Source organism: Chaetura pelagica, unplaced genomic scaffold (assembly GCF_000747805.2).
Source record: "Chaetura pelagica isolate M959 unplaced genomic scaffold, ChaPel_1.0 scaffold115, whole genome shotgun sequence".
NCBI classification, from domain to species: domain Eukaryota; kingdom Metazoa; phylum Chordata; class Aves; order Apodiformes; family Apodidae; genus Chaetura; species Chaetura pelagica.
The window spans coordinates 1,035,994-1,052,677 of record NW_009953761.1 but is presented as its reverse complement, the minus strand read 5'-3'; the positions used below and the strand labels follow the sequence as shown (position 1 = coordinate 1,052,677).

General features: G+C 39.3%; 1 protein-coding gene across 1 annotated transcript in view; it reads right to left on the bottom strand.

Moving 5' to 3' along the window:
- TSC22D1 (TSC22 domain family, member 1) overlaps positions 1-16,678 on the bottom strand; it is a 90,278-nt gene extending 73,600 nt beyond the window's left edge. The window contains exon 1 of the mRNA XM_010000847.1: positions 13,866-16,678. Coding sequence (XP_009999149.1) covers positions 13,866-16,678 — 2,813 coding nt within the window. The remainder of the gene's footprint in view (positions 1-13,865) is intronic.
- Between the last annotated feature and the right edge of the window lie 6 nt (positions 16,679-16,684).

Sequence of the window (16,684 nt, the reverse complement as noted above, 5' to 3'; positions counted from 1 at the left end):
GCCTCAAAAAGATATACTTCCTTAACCTGAACTACCTAGAAACAGTCCTAGAAGCTGAATCCCCAAATAACTTACTTTTCCACTTACTATTAGAATTCTGTATAGTTTCCTACAAAAGCATACATAATATATATGCAGTGATATATCTTTTTCTTTAAGCAATGGTAACTTCCCAGCCTCCACAGTATCTTATGGCAATGAGCTCCACAGACAAAACCTTTCTTGAAATTAGCCAAGGCAACTTTACCTATGTCCTCTTGTTCCTGAATAATTTGAGGGCACATACTGTCACAGAATCAGAAAATCTTAGGGGTTGGAAGAGACCTCAAAAATCATCTTGTCTAAACATCCCTGCCAGAGCAGGATCACCTACAGTGCATGACACAGGAACATGTCCAGGTGGGTTTTGAATGTCTCCAGCAAAGGAGACTCCACAGCCTCTCTGGGCAGCCTGTTCCAGTGCTCTGTCACTCTCACAGTAAAAGAGTTTTTTCTGATGTTCACATGGAACCTCCTATGTTCCAATTTGCACCTATTGTCCCATCACTAGACATCACTGAGAATAGCCTGGTTCTGTCCTCCTGACACTCGGAATTAATGCATTTGTAAACTTTGATGAGGTCACCCCTCAGTCTCCTCTTCTCCAAGCTAAAGAGACACAGCTCCCTCAGCCTTTCCTCAGCAGAGAGATGTTCCACTCCCTTCATCATCTTTGTGGCTCTGTGCTGGACTCTTTCAACCAGTTCCTTGTCCTTCCTGAACTGAGGGGCCCAGAACTCCAGATGGGGCCTCACCAAGGCAGAATAGAGGGGTAGGAGAACCTCCCTTGACCTACTACACCCTTTCTAACCACACCCTTTCTAATGCACCCTAGGATGCCATTGGCCTTTTTGGCTACAAGGGCACATTGCTGACTCATGGTCATCCTCCTGTCCACCAAGACCCCCAGGTCCCTTTCTCCTACACTGCTCTCCAGCAGGTCAGCCCCCAACCTGTACTGGTACATGGGGTTGTTCTTCCCCACATGCAAGACTCTACACTTGCCCTTGTTGAATTTCATCAAGTTTCTCCCCACCCAACTCTCCAGCTTGTCCAGGTCTCACTGAATGGCAGCACAGCCTTCTGGTGTGTCAGCCACCCCTCTCAGTTTAGTGTCATCAGCAAACTTGCTGAGGGCACACTCTGTGCCCTCATCCAGGCCGTTGATGAAAATATTGAATAGTACCGGTCCCAGTATGACTCCTGAGGGACTCTACCAGTCACAGACCTCCAACTAGATTCTGTCTCATTGACCACAACTCTTGGACTTCTTCCTTTCAACCAGTTCCACATATTGTCCTAAACTTAGAACAAGATGTCTACATCTTGTTCTAAACTAGTTCTCATTTATGATTTGAAGTACAAAAGTGGAAAGGTTATCATAGCTTTAGGTTCCTTATGAGTCATTTTCTCAACCAAAACTCTGATGTAGGTTTACCATTCATCTTTAGAGATTTGTTTCTTGGTTTAGGTATTACTTTGTACTTTCATTGCAGAACATCTTTGGCCATTTTTAAAAAACACAGAACACCAAAACTGAATTCTGAGATGTTGTAGGACAAGCTCCAGGGACACAGCAGGCCTGAAGTCATTAGCTTTTTGTTTTCAAAGGCTCAAGTTAAAGCGCTCATTTGATTTACAAGATAGACATTCTGTTCACACCAAAACTGAATGACCATTGTGGCACATTCACTGATTTGGAACAGATTAATTCACAACAGTAATTGGGGATAAGAGTAGTGAATCCTTAGGAAGGCAAAAGTGACCAGGTAAGCTACTACACTGTACTTGAATAACATATGAGTGAAATAAGAGAAAAGGAAAGCCACTGGCCCTAAGATCAGCTCCAGTTCCTGCACTAAAGCTAAGGACCATGCAAACCTAGACTATAAGGACAATACAAAGGGTTTCTGATTAAGTAAGTGACCCTCTAGGAAAGCAAAAAGGGAAAATAATACAAAAGGAGGTCCACCCACAGTCTGACAAGAAGAATTAGCAGCATGCAATTTATAATTTAATTAACCGCTGATACCATCCTTTTTCTTATCCCCTTTCATTGTTTCAGCTGTAAAGACTCACCAACAGTCATCCTCATTTTCCTGAACCAAAATATTTACAATTCATTAGTTCTCAAGCAAAGAATACTTAAATGTGGAACCAATCTGGACAAATGGAAATAGCACAGGACACAGCGCTGAAGCAGGCATCATGTAAGACATCCCTTCAGGCTTAGAAGAGTATGAATTACTTCAAGCAGCATCATTTAGCTCTGCAAGTGTTGCATTTTGCCAACATTGTCAGGAAAGCAGAAGAAAGCTTTGAAGCTTTACTTGAGTATGTAAGTAGAGCAACACAGTATAGCTACAAGAAAAACAGTTCACATCAAGAAAAGCAAATACACTAGGAAATTTTAAAATGCAATATGGACTTACAAAAAATAAGCTAACCTGGTAAATCTCTAATTAACATTAACCAATTGCTTCTGTTACTTCTAATTCTGGAATATGCTGGCCCAACAGATAAGCCTCACTTCCAAGGATAGACAACATCCCCACAATACTTAGTCATACTTTACAAAACCACTCTAGCTGACACGGACTATAAACTTCTCCACTAGTCACTTATTCCTATGGCAGTGGGTCTCTGGCCATAATCCACCAAGAGGGAGCAGACAGAAACTCTTTCACCCCTTCCCAAGAAATTACACCAAAGATAAGAGAGGTTCATACATTTATAGATACCTTCATGTAGAAGGCTAAATCTATCATATTCAGAGGTTGGAGTGAAAGAGAACTCTTTTTAAAAATAAATGTTTAAAAAAGCAAGCTTCCTTACACATCTCTCAAAAAAACATTTAAAGGGTGGTTGCATGGCTTTTTTAAAACACTTTTAAAGTCAGTAAATAACAAGACAGCCTTCTATTTGAAAATACATATGAACACTTAGCAAGACTTCAGTGTCCTTCACAGAATTCTTTGGTCATATGTTTGCGATGCTTTCAGAGAAAACACGTTCACCTAATAGCTTTACAGGCACTAAAAAGTTATGTTCTGAGAATTTTAGGTATTTTCTACAGTAGTAAATGTACATGTTAAAGATTCCCAAACTGGACTCTGATGGTCAGGCAGATACAGAAAGTGAAGGTAACTACTGCTAGCCACAACTGTCTGCTATAACATGTTAGTATCGTTTTCCCATTCCACAGATCACCGTACTCTTCAGAAGCTGAAAATACCTTTGTGCAAATCATCACCTACCCTTTACATGCTAAATTCCAACAAAATAAAAGGGCTGTTCAATTACTGTACTATGCTCCAGCATAAACAAGCAGCACTAAGAATCTTCATGTACCAAGAGCAGAGCCAGTGAAACCTTACAAATGATACTAAGCCACGCTGTTATGACAAAAGGGTGACTCAATTTTCAATGCGGCAGTATTCCAGAGATGGTGTACTTCATTATTAACAGGGTACATCTCTACAGGACTATAGAGATTACTATCCTGCTCTGCTGCTCTGTTTTTATCATAAAGCACTAAAAACATTTAAGATTTTGCCTGGTTTAAAGCATCTCCATCATAAAATCAGTTCAGAAATATGGACATCAGACATGTCCTTTAGGACCATCTTTTCTGCTCCTCATTATAAAGCAGCCAGGAAAGCAGAGCCCCAATTCACAAACAGGCCTTTTAGCGACTAACCATCCCATAAATAAGAGGCTGTACTGCTCACAACTGTATATCCTTGGCTGTAACAGATGCATGCCTGATACCATTTGAAGAACTAAAATCCCTCTCCCCACCAGAAAAAGAAAGAAGAAAATCACAACCGCCACCAAATATTTTACACCTTCTGTTCTCTCTCCTCTCCCTCCAAGTATGTGCTTGGGAACTCCTCCCCTTCACAAGCAGTTACAGAATTGGAAGGAGTGTCACCAACTTGAAAAGAAACAACATGGAGACACATGCACATCCTGTGTCATTCTCTGAACATTTATGAGTAACTTGCCATTTCACCCACTTTAGGATATTAGACCTACTAAAGAAACACTTGGCAGTGCAGCATGCTGATCCATTCTTAACATAATAACCTAATTCAACCAATTAAAGAGGCGCATTTATACCTTGAATTCATTTGAGTGCTACAGTAAATTATTTAACAAGCACTTAAAATATGGAGTCATTAACTCATGGTTTCTTTTACTTTATTTTAATTTGGTCATATTTTCTAAGAATGCAAGAAATGAAACCATAAAAACCATTCTTCTTTCTCTCTCATCAGCATTTGTTTAGGGATGTTTTTTTCTGTTTTTTTCTTTTTCTTTAAACCAAGAATTATGCTTTATATACCCTCATATACATGTATACAGATACGCAGTTTTCAGAATTTTTTATCAAAGAATTAAAAAAAATAAATTAATCAAGATGCTTAGTAAACAAATCAAGTTAAGATGAGGTAAAGATATTCACTAAACAGCTTTTAAAATAAAGAAATCGTAATACTGAATATAAACTAATTATTACTACAGAATTCTTCCTTGCCAGGTTTCAGAGATGCTTGGATTTTAAGAATCCCATATTGCAAGTGACACCAAGGGACAATGACAATTAATCGAGTGCAGAAGCTTCCAAACAAGACAATCCTGAAACATCCCAAGTTGCTCTGCTTCCCGTTTCATGCCTTTCTATAGGTCAGGCATTTCTTCACAAACCCTCACAAAATCCTAGAGGAAACAAAAGCATTCCACTTCTGTCAAGCTCAACCTGGAAGTAAGAATTAAAATGCTGTTTATAGTTCACAGACTTCCTCAGAGAAATACAGAAACTTTTCTCATGGCACAAAAACTCATTATGATACTTTCAACATATAGATACATGTAGTAAAATTACCAAGCCGAAAATAATCTTGCAGGAAATTTTTTAAAGTTTGGGGGTTTGTTGTTTGGTTTTTGGTTGGGTTTTGGTTTTTTTACTATGCTCACCCCAACTCGGAGGCAATATATACCAAAAAAGTCACTCACAAATCAGATTCTGCCTGAGAAGTTCTCATTTGCACTTTTAAAAGAGAAATGTTTCAAAACTACAGTCACAACAGAAGTCAAAGCAATCATACAGGAGTTGTTTGCTTTATTGTTTAATCACAATCTTCTTTACTAGCCGTAACAGCACTGAATATTTAGAAACAAATTTACTGTGGTTACATTCTGAATTCTTTGATTTTTACAGTTTCATATATGTAAGTTTTGACTATCAGTTATTATCCGTCTCTTATCTATACACAACTGTGACAGAGCTGGGTGAAGTGAGGGTCAGAGGAAGATTAAAACGCATTTGAGTTTTTTCTCATCTTGACAGGGACTTCATCCCTCTACGTTACACAGGGAGTTCAAAGTTGTTGGAAAAAAAACATCAAAAGATATTTCTGTAGCACATACTTGTTTACAATGATTTAAAGGAAAATACCATTTTTAAACTGAGCACAAGAAACTCACAACAGATACTAAGTTCAGTAACTTAGCACTTCATGCAATTAAAAGGACAGTTGACCAGATGCGCAAGCACTGAAGATTAACACTCAGTTACCAATTACTAGGAAGGTTACTGACCCATGAGACAATAGATTAAAAATAAAAAAAAATAACAATGCTGCACAAAAAATGGTGTAACTTATATTTGATTTGCACCTTCTTATCTTACAGGAATGAACTAAGTAATGCTGAGGATACAGAAATAAGCATACACTAACTGCACTGTGTGCTGAAATTACCTTATCTGCATAACTCATCTTTAAGAAGTACAGCACAATAGTACAAAAAACTAACATTAAATGCAGAAAGACACTAAGGCTATTGTTGAATGGGCACCATCATTTTAAGCAGCTTTTAGTACTCTCCTAATACTTTGCTCAGTATTTGATACTGCTGGAAGAGTTCAAATCTTCATACACATTAAGAAATCAAAGCCCTGAAAAATTCCAGCTGGATGTCCGGGCTAATCAAAAGAACAAAAAACCCCACATGACATACAGAAGGTATGAACAGTACTTAAGTCACATATTTGCCTGGCCAAGTGGTTTAGCACACTTAAGCAGCAGGCTAGAAAATGCTATGCAAGCAACTTCCAGTTGCTAGCAAATCTGTACCTCGCCAGAAATACTCTTTACATCTACTGTTTACAGACTGGAGACCCATCCATATCTCTTAGGCCTAAACTTATGGAAGATCTTCTGCTGCCTGTTTAAGCAATTTATGAAACTGTACTCCTCCACTCTACACAACAGAATGGGTTATTCAAAAGTCTATAAACAGATGATCAAGATAATCCTCAGGTTTTATTAAATTAACTACAAAGCACAGTTTTCTGAAAATTTCCTTAAGAAAAAAAAAACATTGGTGGTACCTGCATTTATTCCTCTACAAGGACTGCAGTAAGCTTCAAAAAAAGGGTTAAACTTCTAATCTTTAATGACAAAACCCCCTCAGACTTCTTTACTTCTCTATTAGTCTAACATTGTTTCAAAATTCTGAACCCATTTCAGCTTTTACACCACTTACAACTTCCAGCAAGAAAGACTGATAACAAAGGGTAGTTTGCTTAGGTAGCAGTTCTCTGCTGAGCAAAGAAAAGTTACATTCACCCTCCTGGATCATCAGTAGCTCTGCAGAGCAAGAAGAAATATAAACTGAGACAAAAGCTTCAAGCTTGAATGCCTACAGTACTTAAATATATGTCATGATTGTCAAAGGTACTCAATATATGAAGCTTCACCCAGAGTACATAAAACATGACAGCAGTATAATAAACACTTAGACACCAAGAAAAAAATTTTAAAATCACATTACAACACACACTGGCTGAAGTGCCCAAATACAGGCATACCTCCATGTGAATTTTTCATGCTTAGCACAGTGGTGAAAGCTTGACTTCATATACACACATGGAACAACACTTAGATTTTAAAAGATTTATACATTTACGTGTAGTAAAAACTAGTGAAACTCTGGAAAATTACTTACTGAATTTTAAAAAAGGTTAAATTAGGGTAAGATAATAAGGTAGGTAGAAGAGAATTTTTTTTAAGTGTAAAAGCAAATTATTTGCTTACTCAAAGAAAAACAGAGAACAAGTTTACTGTGACTTTTCTACCAAAACAAGTGTTCAAGATTCTACTTTACAAGTGTAAAAAAACCTGTAACAATGAACAAGTTTAATAACTGAAGTGTAATGTTGTATTTGAACTGTGATTAATACTACTCTTAATTTCAGCACCAAAGTCAGAAGTCCTCATTTATTAGGTCCTATAAAGTAATTTAGCCCATAAGGTAACCCATAGTGATAAATTACCTGAACTATCACACACAATACCCTCTAGCATTTGCATGTGTAGGATCATTACAATCCCTGCCTGACAAACATTTATAACCTCTACATATCTGTCAGGAAACTCTACCCACCTTCAGTAGAAGATGGAGCCTTTTCATATAACTGCAACCACAAACCAAATCCTGCTTCAGACACTGATAATGCACAATAGGTGTTTGGAAGCTTGCACAAAATGAGCTGATAAGGGTTTCTACATCAAGACTGTTCGCACAATTACTATCTTTGTTAGCAAATTCCAAAGACATACCAGGAGTTAAAGCACTGCAAGACATTAAAGCCAAAAGGATGAACAGGTGCTCCAATTTGACACCATAATTACACTGCAACTCCATCATGCAATTTCTAACTCTGTGAATGCCTCAGAACAGGCTAAAATAAAGTGGCATCTCCAGTCACTCAAGAGCTCTTTCCATCTTAGCTTTAGGCTATGGTTTCTTGTACAACCACATTGAGAATAAACCAGTTCCTTATTTACAGTGATCATTACCATTAAATAATTTACGGAATAATCTTACCCTAAAGTCCCTGCTTAGTATACTGTTAAAGCATGCTTTTGCTTAATAATATTTCCTTTCCTGGCCCCAGTGCAGTAAATCAAAAGTATAGGTCTACTTTTAAAAGAAGTTTTCAGTCATTTGTTCAAGTATAATACATATTATACATAGCACACTTTAGTCTCATAAATTAATCAGGAATAGAAAAGAACCAGTGCATTAAATCAATGAGAACAGAGACACAGTATTCTTTTCTATTCTTGTTTACATTTCATCTACAATGAACTGCAAACCCTGACCACAAATTATCCCCAAAAAGGTCATACCAAAAATACATTTGCTAATACTACAATGATACTCAGGTCTGTGTAGTTTCTTCTTCTTCTAATAGACCATACTAGCAAAACTACTCCTTACAACTTGATCTACTTCCTAAACTGCTAAAGACAGGTCTGAAACTGCTTATTTACTTTATTATCCTCTGTAAACTGAACAGCTTTATTATAGGGTGGTTTGTTGTCAGGGTGTTTTTGTAGTATGAGCATGCTATCAATTAGTCTCTTAAACTTCAACAAGACACATTAACATAGAGGGTTTTTTAGGGTGAAGGGTGGGGGGTTTGGGGGGGGGAGTATTTTTTTAATTAATTTTCCATTCCCATCCTTCTACTTTTAGTAGCTTACCACTGACTCTTACAGTCTTTACTCTATTGTGGCATTATCTAGATCATGGTAACTTGTAAAGGCTGAAAACACTTCACTACCAGTACAGACTGATAATTCTAATTTTCAGATTAGCCTGTAATATAAAGAAAGCAAATCCTGAGACAATAACAAAGATTACTTTTCAACATTAAATATTCTAAAGCCTTTTGTTTGTTTTTACATACATGGATGGTTCAGTCTGCTTATACATAGACAATTTCCAAAAAGCAGCCAAAACTGTAGTTCTAAGCAACATTTTCTGGAAATCACATTATCAGCTGGAGAGAGGAACATTCCTCAGCATCTCCAAGCATCTGCTTTATCTTAAGTCCTAAATTACTGCTTTTACAACCCTTGAAATCTGTTGGTTCTTCCTGTATTTAAAGACAATGCAATACCAACCACTGTAGCACTTCTCAATTCAAAGCACATCATGGCATGCTGAAAATGCTTCTATAAAAGACACCGGAAAAAGGTCCATCCAAACAGGTATTGCCACCTGCAGCTGGCCAGCAGACATACAAGGTGCAGACCTTAAATGCCTTACTGTTCTTTAGAGCAGAGAGCTAACAAAATCAATTCCTCCAACGGTGGGTATTTTATCTTACCAGATGAAATAGAAGCTGGGCTTCTCAGTGTAACACAACAGCATCCGCATTTTCTTCCCCAAAGTGCTCTCTTTTTACTCAAGTGACTTGCCATTACTGAGAGTAACTATGTTTTCAAGTTCCATAAATAGTCAAATTGATGATATGAAGAGACTTTTTTTTTAAAAGTCAATCTCCTAGAACTTGAGTTATGCAAGTTTCAAATTGGTGGCAAGACTCTAAAGCAAGTTTAAAAATGGAAAACAACAACACTGCCCCTAGGATGCAACTGAAAAAATCACCACCACAAATCTATGCTAAGCCACCATAAATCCTTTGTTGTGAAGTATCTAGAAGTATCTTCTCCATTTTTGATCAAATACACTGAAGCAAAGCTTACAATAAATAAAAAGCCCATATAAATTCTAAAACAACTTTAAAAAAATAAACAAAAAAGTTACCATAAAAAAAACAATGTTTAATTGAAACTTCCAGTTTAACTTTAGTATGTTCATTCATTACTTCCTATGAACATCTTCAACCAGTGTACAAATACATCTGCAAAAATGTCATTTGTACCTGATCAAAGTTCCTACAATGTATTTGAATGCCTGGTGAAAATTCACCCAACTTCCTAACTGTACTCTTGATTTACAAGTTAGTACTAGTTGCTACTACTAGAGATTCGCAAACGCTGTTCACAGTCTTTCGATTCTCACATTCACCTTTAATCTTCCAGGTTCTCTACAGATTTAATAACAAGCTAAAACATCCATCCTATATATCCATATTTTTTGCTCTGTCCAGCTGTAGAGGAATCTTTTAATAAAAATAAAATCGAGAGATTGTCAGATAATAAAGAATATTTCCAATCTCTATGTCAGTGTTTATCTTCACCTTTTCCTCCTTTTTCCCCTCACTGTTGGATGAAATGCACAAACAAGTGAAAACTACTTGCATCAGACTAAAGAATGAAAGCAACTCTTCATGAAATGCTGTCAAGGACAGGGAGACAGTTATTAGTGTTCTTGTCCTTCATTCACAAAATCTGCTGTTGAGAAATGGTAAACAACATTTCAGATTAAGTTCACTTAGGCAGCCTTTACAAGTGCTGTAAAATACACTGATTTTTTTTAAGTTTTTGCTTTACAGCTAATTTAAAAATGACAAAATCTTATTGCAATTATCTATAGCATAATAAAGCATTGTCTAGGAAGATGTAAAACTGATTTTGCAACTCTAAGAAAAAATGCACAAAATAATTCATGGTAATATAAATACATTTTTTCCATATGTAAGTTCCAAAAGCATAAAAATAAAATTCTCTTCTACAATGCAAAAGATTAAATAATCAGCTCAGAAGACCACATCTAAAATTGACAAGATTTAATAATTGAACTTCATTAATAAAGTGAGGTAACTGCAGCAAATCCAAGAAATTATATGATAATCATGCACTAGAATGAATCCATACAATGACTCAATCCAAGAAAAAAAAAATTGACATTCAAAATACTGGCCTACATTTTTGTAGACTGAAATATTAGAAGAGATGATGAATCTACCAAAATATAAACATCTATTGCATACCCATAGAAGAAGACTAGACAGAAGAACCAAGTGGCTTTTTTCTGTTTTTTGTTTTGTTTTAATAAACTATAATTTCATTAGTTATAGTCTCTCTTTAATAAACAAAGCTGACAAATTAATTTTACATATAGCATCCTGCCAAGCAGTTAAATTTTAATATCTCATATTTCAAGTCAGTGAAGGCTTAAAAAAGAAAAATAATTCGTACTGGGGAAATAAAGGTTACAGTCTTCAAAGCAGACACACTCTATCCACACTGTCTATATTTAAAAGGCCATGCTCTGATAACAGACATGCTGCAAATGGTGCCCTAAAAACTGAAAAGGGCTAAAGACTTAAAGATACTGGCACGTCTTTAGACGCAATTATATACAGGTTTAAGGAAAGCTGGGAGTTAATCTAAACAAGGTATTACATGGGTCAGATGTTTTTTCAAAGGCACACTAAATGGAATTTTACAGCTTCTTCACTGGCCCAATTATGTCATCACTTACTTCTTTCTCCTACCTTTTCCCTTGCCACGTTTAGAACCACTTTAAATGTATTGATATAAGCCTTCAGTGACATATGTATGTGTGCACGAGACAGATCAAGAGAAAAATTGGGATTTTATACACCTAATACCAGCTTCTTAAATGTTTATATACAATACAGTACACTTTCAGTAAAAGAGGGAATAAACTAACAGACAAAAAAAAATAAAAATCAAGAAAACTCTAGTTAGAGATAGCCCATTGCTCAAGTAATCAGAAGCCAAGCAGAATAAAACAGCATACCTTGCACTACCCTTTAATGAGCAATGAGGTCTAAGCTCCAGACCACAAGAAATTCCAGTCAATATGACAATTTAAGTAATACCTCACCCCATGATCCCACAGCTACAAAACAGAAGCAGTCTCATCAAGTTTTTAATGTTACAGGCAAATAGCCAGGGAGGAGTGCTGCTGTAATTTATCTAAGTGTACACAAAAGCAACCTGACCACTACTGTCATGCAAAAAAAAAAAACAAAAAAAAAACAAAAAAACAAAACAACCAAAAAAAAAAAACACCACCACAACACAATTATTTTTGGTCTCCATTTAATAGAGTCATATCCTGCTCTGTGTAAAGAATCTAAATGATTTTCCAACTGCAGCTAAACAAAAGTGTAGCCTACCTGGAGATGACAGATTGAACAAAGACGCAACATGCATGCGAGAAGAAAGGATATGATCTTTGGCTAGCCAAATAACAGAGGAAGAAGGTATTTCTCTCTATTGTTAACCTGAGGGATTTAGACATTCTGGAAAAACTACCAGTCGTGACAAACAGCCAACATATCCTCTTAAAATCAGGGTACAGTCATATGCCATTTTCCAAAACACTAAGTATCAATACGCTTATGAATCCTCTCACTCAGCTAGGATCCCCTGAAATCTCAGGGGGCTTTTTCGGCTGGTTGTTTTTTCAAACAAAAAAATGCACACACCACCAAAACACACACACGACCCATGAAGAGAAGGATTAGTGTCCTGGTTTAGGAAGACTGAAAGAAGGAAAACCAAAATATGTTTCTGAGAAAACTGACTGCTAGTAGCATAATGGTGACACTGCAGGCTTTAACACCTCCATCTGTCTTCTACCACCTTCACATACTTATTGACTAAAAAACATAATCAGAATGAAACAGTGTTGGAACTTGTCTTCTAGCACGCCTGGAAGACAAGCTGCTACTCATTATAGCTCACCGGCATCTTAGAAAGACGTGATGAAAGCCACTAAGGCAGTCAACACCTCTTGATCAACATAATCAGAGACTGCTGATAGAGTTAGTATTTTCAATATTGAGAAAAGAATCCAGCCTCTCCCAGTAACCTGCTTTATTAATTCTATTTTTTAATAAAGCTTAGCCACTGATATTACTCCTGATTTAAGTCATGACACCCAAAAGATATTTACGTAGTTCACCTCCCATTGCTACACCATTTTTCCCACCTTAGAAGCAGAAGTACTTTGTCTCCTCACATGAATCTGTTTTTCTCTTCCAGTGTTCTTTCCTGTCTTCTCCCACAGGTTAAAGTTACTTCTCCCACCAACATAGCTTCTTCTTAAACAAGAAGTTCTTTAGAACCACCAGTCTTCCTGTCCACTTCTAAATGCGTATCACAAGAGGTCCTCGACACCATGAGGAATTTCCATGCGTAATTAGTATAAAACAACTGCACTTTAAAAACGCTGCTCATATCGCTTCAGCCTGCACGTGCAAGGGCCTTTCACAATTGACACAACTTCTTTGCACACACTGTCAAAGAAATGGGACCATTCCCATGTACACACAACCAAGATCAGCCAGTGGTCATTTATTGAAAAGGTGAAGGTGGGAGAACACGTGCATTTTCTTACTCTGCACAGAACTGGTGCACCAGATTCAAAGGCTGACCACCCCTCCACAGGCCTGAGCGGCTCTCACGATGGATTAAAGCTTTGAAGCAAAACCACCAAGACCAAAAATGCCCCAAGTTCAATTTAAAGAGCCACAATGGTGTTGCTGAACCTCCCTTTTCCCACCATACTCATTTGCCTAAAGCATTGCTTCGCTGTCAAAGACAAGACTTCTACATATACCACAGACTCACAACTGGTCCAACCTGAGTAAAGTCAATACTTGAAAAAGAGAAGCTGAGGCAGGATGAAGTCTAGGCTTGTGGAAAAAAAAAAAAATCTACCTAAGAATAAATATTAATTATTTCAGTATAATAAAGAATCTAAACTACAATCATCACAAGCGTACCCACATTCCACAGTATTCTTTTGTCTTCCTCTATACAATGGGAATATACACACTGTCATAGAATGTTAAACACAATTTACCCACAGTAGTTTCACAGCATAATCAATACAATCCCACCCCTCAAGAGAAAAACAAGTATTTAATATATACCTACATGTGTTGGGACCTGAAACGGTATTTCTCGTTAGACAAAAACATCACACCATTTCATTTCACAGAATGGCTGTAACGAAACTTGCAAGTTAGTGCAAATCAAACTATCAGTCAACGTTTTAATAAAAGTTACAAGCACTCTTACCTCTCATCCTCACCATCTACAAGGGGCGTTGTCAATGGCAGCACCTTCAGCGGAAAGAGAGAAGCAGAGGATGGCATGTTGCTGCTATTGCCTTCTGAAACAGCTGATGCTCCAACACCACTCTCGCCACTGGCAGCTTGAGGTAAACCCACCAAGGAAGGTTCTGTAGGCCGTCTGCCATCTTCAATTTGGCTTACAACTGACTGAGCTATTGACTGTGTGGGGAACTGGGTAGAACTTAGTGGTATCTGCTGTGGCACACTCTGTGCCACTGGCATACCTATACTTGTTGATATCAAGGGAGGCTGACTAACACTTTGAGCCAAACTCCCATTCTGCACAGCCGAAGCTTGTGCTATATTCTGTGGCTGTCCCAAGCCTATAGAAGCAGAAGGCATGCCAGGAGGCACAGCTGAACCAGGCTGACTTGGTGCAGGAACAGTACTAGCAGATGGTATAGGGCTAACCGCAGGCAGCTGCTGGCCAGTCATCCCTTGGACTACAGAATCCACTCCTTGTGCCTGCGGCTGTACAGGTAACAAGGTGTTTTGCTGAGCAATGACCATTTGCTGAGGAAGGCCTGAAGAGCTAGCCTGTAATCCCTGCTGCATTATTCCTGTCTGCACAGGCTGCACTACTTGTGAAGATGGAGGAGCAGCCGTTGACGGCATCACTGGAGGTGGAATTTGGTTTGCAGCAGATGGTGGTTGCACCACAGTGGCTACGCTTCCTTGCTGCCCAACATTCAACATTTGACCACTGGAACCTACGCCTGGCATCACTGCTGGACCATGTGCAACAGGCTGAGCTGGGGCAGCAGCTTGGTGTGCTTGTACTGAAGGCTGCATGCTCTGTGTCTGGGCAACAGGAACCGGTTGCCCTGCTCCTACTCCTGTAGAGCTGGGCTGCATGGCAGGGGCTGGAGTCTGAAGGATCTGCTGATGTTGAAGGTAGTCTGGCATAGCCCCGGTGACAGAGTTTTGGTTCCCCGGCTTAACATGACCCGCGGCCAACTGCGTTGGAATTGTCTGTTGCTGCTGTTGTTGCTGTTGTCCAAACTGCAACTGCTGCTGCTGCACAACTGGCAAAGTCTGAACAGGCTGCACCGGCTGAGAATACGAGAGCTGCTGCTGAGCCATACTTGGAATAGCAGGCTGCTGGTGGCCCAAAGATGGGGGTACACCTAGCATATTAACTGGGGCTGGCTGAACCCCAGTAACAGTGGTTAGACTGGCCTGTGAAGGAGGTTGGACCCCTGGCTTCTGCTGTGGATAGTTTACTTCTTGAGAATGCAGCTGGACTTGTGCAAGCTGTGATTGAGAAACACTCTGTGGTATACTAGATGCTGGAATTGCCGGCGGAGCAGTGCTGCTAAAATCCATCTGCTGCGGACCCACACCTTGAAATGCTTGCTGCTGCACCACAGTAGGTGCTCCCATTTCTCCACTTCCCACACTTTCTGTATAGTGACTCAGTGTGCTTACATTGCTGCTAACAGAACTCCCACTGGTGCTCTCCCTTTCAGAAGTCACTTCAAGCGGGTTTTGTTTTATCGTCTCTACTGCTTTGTTTACTGCTACTCCTTCTGAAACTGCAACAGTGTTTTCTTTATCATAGAATTCAGTGCATGTCCATCTACCTTTTTTGAAAGGTTCAGAACTAGAATCTAATTTTACAACCCTAAACCTTGACGTGCCAGATGCAGGCTGCTGCTGGCTTGATCCCACTGCCATTCCTGCAGTTGGATTAGTAATGTTGTTAATGACACTAGAGGAAGCACTCGTACCATTGCCAACACCACTCAAGATGTTCACATTAACATTGCTGCTAGTTCCAGACAAAGCATTTACATTACCAGTACTTGTGATGTTGCTTAAATTTATAGTACCAAGCACGCTGCTCGCCACACTAGAACCACCACCACCCATGTTATTTAAGGTACCAGTTCCAGTAGCAGGACTTACACCTAAATTGCCAGGAGTACTTGTGGTGCGGATATTAGACACAATAGATGCTGGGGAACCAGTGGATGATGCAGCAGAAACTGGTGCAGTTGATATAACATTGTCAGAGCTTCCAGCTGTTGATAGTTTTCTAAATGATGGACTGGGTGGTGGTCCTCCTGGAACTGGGGCACTGCCCACCCCAGGATGCGATGGATGGTGGTGTCCATGATGGTGGTGGTGAAGATGGTGGTGGTGATGAACATGATGGGGGTGAACACTTCCATTGATCGCAACACTCTGCTGTGGGTGATGAGGCAGAGGAGCATGCTGCTGAGGAAGATGAGGCTGGTTTGGAGATACAGCCCCAGGAGTCTCTGCCTCTTGGAAGTTATTTAAAGTCTCTTCAGAGGAGCTCCTCTCAGGTTCTCCCAAGTCAGTGGCCCTGGATAAAGAAACATCCAAGATTTCTGAAGATGACAGGTCTTCAGTGTGGGACTCATCCAGGTCATCGTAGCTTTCCGTATCCTCAGCTATGCTGTTATTAGAGCTCATACTAGCTGATATCTGAGCAGGGGTCACACTGGTAATTTGGAAGCCACTTTTCTTTTTCATCTGAGCTCCAGTCTGTGCAAGAGGCTGTGGCTGGAGCGGAGACTGCGAAAGGAGGTTCAGGCTTTGTGGAGGAGGGGGTGTCGGCTGTGGACCCGCTGAGGAAGATGCAGCAGATGGAGGCGGCGACTGGACCAGCAAAGGCGGCTGATAATCCTCACCGGAGAGGGTAGCGCTCCCAACGCCGGTACCTGGTGCAGTGGAAGCAGTAACGCAGCTGCTGCCGCTGCCACTGCTGCTGCCCCTTCTTGGAGACATTGCCGG